The 2,500-nt window shown below is 42.6% G+C and overlaps 1 protein-coding gene across 7 annotated transcripts in view; it reads right to left on the reverse strand.

Annotated features, from left to right (window-relative positions):
• The window catches only part of apbb2b (amyloid beta (A4) precursor protein-binding, family B, member 2b), a 35,041-nt gene that overhangs the window by 9,496 nt on the left and 23,045 nt on the right, over window positions 1–2,500 (reverse strand). For all 7 annotated transcript variants that reach the window (XM_042105630.1, XM_042105592.1, XM_042105637.1 and 4 more), the window contains one exon: window positions 163–234. In XM_042105630.1, the coding sequence (XP_041961564.1) occupies window positions 163–234 (72 nt within the window). The remainder of the gene's footprint in view (window positions 1–162; window positions 235–2,500) is intronic.

The raw sequence follows: 2,500 nt of genomic DNA on the forward strand, positions 1-2,500 counted from the left end.
TTTTCTCCACTGCTGGTTAAGTCAACACTTACATCACACAAAATCCACAAAGGAAGTGATCATTGGCATCAGGGGCCAATAGAAAAGAGGAAGAGAGAGGCAGTGGGAGGGAGAGAGAGAGAGAGATAAATAAACTGGTTGATTGCCGAGATAGACACTAACCTTTTCCTGGGAGTGTTGTGTCTGAGGGTGTTGATCTTGATCGGCCATGAGATGCAGTGATGAGGAACGTGGCTGTGGAGGAACACAGAGCAGAGGGAGGATTGTAGCTAGACCAGCACCACAACACAACACAACACCTCATCAGGAGTAGTGTAGCTAGACCAGCACCACAACACAACACCTCATCAGGAGTACTGTAGCTAGACCAGCACCACAACACAACACCTCAGGCCATCCTTAAAAATATTTTCGTTTGCCGTAACCCGACCGACCCTGTCAATTTAGAACCGACCCAAATATTTTTTTTTTTCCCCTTTTAGTCCGACCGACTTGCCGGTTGTAAACTTGCGTTAATACCGACCGATTGTTTTTTTTTACTCTAAACAACCAATACAAATGCAATAAAATAATAGTTCTTTTAGTAGGCCCAAGTATTGTGAATATAAATTGCCTACATGCAAACGTGGCTCACTTAAAAAAAAACCTGTGGCGTCATCTCTACACCATTGGTTTTACGCATGTCACTTCGTTTCATTCACACAAACTGATAACGCTGTTACTAAGTTCTGGAAGAACTGTGGCCAGATCTTTTCTCATCCCTTCTCCCCCTAGTCTAGCGGTGACCGTGTCGGAGTATTGAAATTGGTTGTGATCTATTCAGCATTTCTCAAAATATGGGTCCGCAACATGGAGAATGCTGAGTCGTGGAGTGAAATTAGGCCCGGTGCTTCATCTGATAATTTGCTGCGCAGTTGATCAAGAAACCGCGGATCGACGAAAAAAGAAAACAAACGTTTCTGCTATCGATGTCATTAAACATGGAGCCCTACAATTAAGTGGTGGTATGAGCATTCATTCAATGCGCGTCTGCGCGAGAGAAACTGAAACTAATCGATAACGTTGGTATCAAAGCTCCGCTTCAACCTGTTGGAAGGCTATTTATTTATTTAACGAAACTTAATAGAACGACGTTGTTTTTTGTAACTTCCTTAGAAACAGAGCAGAGACTGTATAATACACTGTATAGCATTGAGTATTGTATAGTCAAATTTCAATATAACGTGGTCAAGAGCTATTGTAGCCTTCTTTCTGGGTACATGTAGATGAGCCCTATGACCCAAAAGTCTGCCATGACCGGGCCTCAGGTCAAAGAAGTTTGAGAAAGGCTGGTCTATATAACCTGCATCAGAATGAGGTTTGCAATGGTGCGCCTGAAGGCACGGGTTGAAGACCCAGTCAGTTACGTCACGATATGCACATTTGTGTAAATTCATTCCTAGGTAATCAACATGACCAAAATTGAACTTTTTTTTTTACTTTGAATCTTGAAAAAAAAAATATTGACCTACCTACCGACCCATTTTTTATTTTTTTTGGCTGTTACTGCAAACAGAAATATTTTTAAGGATGGCCTAGGAGTAGTGTAGCTAGACCAGCACCATAACACAACACCTCATCAGAGGAGTACTGTAGCTAGACCAGCACCACAACACAACACCTCATCAGAGGAGTACTGTAGCTAGACCAGCACCACAACACAAAACTTCATTAGGAGTACTGTAGCTAGACCAGCACCACAACACAACAGAACACTTCATCAGGAGTACTGTAGCTAAACCAGCACCACAACACAACACAACACTTCATCAGGAGTACTGTAGCTAGACCAGCACCACAACACAACACCTCATCAGGAGTACTGTAGCTAGACCAGCACCACAACACAACACTTCATCAGGAGTACTGTAGCTAGACCAGCACCACAACACAACACTTCATCAAAGGAGTACTGTGGCTAGACCAGCACCACCACACAACACAACACTTCATTAGAGGAGTACCGTAGCTAGACTAGCACCACAACACAACAGAACACTTCATCAGGAGTACTGTAGCTAAACCAGCACCACAACACAACACAACACTTCATCAGGAGTACTGTAGCTAGACCAGCACCACAACACAACACAACACAACACAACACAACACAACACTTCATCAGAGGAAGTCATCAGAGGCCCAGCTACAATAGCCCTGTTTCACTATGAAATGTCATGCTGTCCTATTCTTGTAAAATTCCTATGTAATTCGCCAAGTCCACCCAGTAATCATCATACATCACCAGAGATCAACTGCCAAACACATAGAGCAAAGAAAAATTGCTTCTCCCAGAGTGACGATCCCTTTTCTTACGCTGGCAAAATTGGGCTCAACAGTGGCAGTTACTGAGACACATGATAAATATAATACAGTCTCAAAATTATTATAAACTAGTCCAGAATGCTCTGCATGAACCATCTGTTTGCTTTAAGAATTGAATATGAATGTAGTCATTGTT

This window comes from Alosa sapidissima, chromosome 1 (assembly GCF_018492685.1).
Source record: "Alosa sapidissima isolate fAloSap1 chromosome 1, fAloSap1.pri, whole genome shotgun sequence".
Classification (NCBI taxonomy): domain Eukaryota; kingdom Metazoa; phylum Chordata; class Actinopteri; order Clupeiformes; family Clupeidae; genus Alosa; species Alosa sapidissima.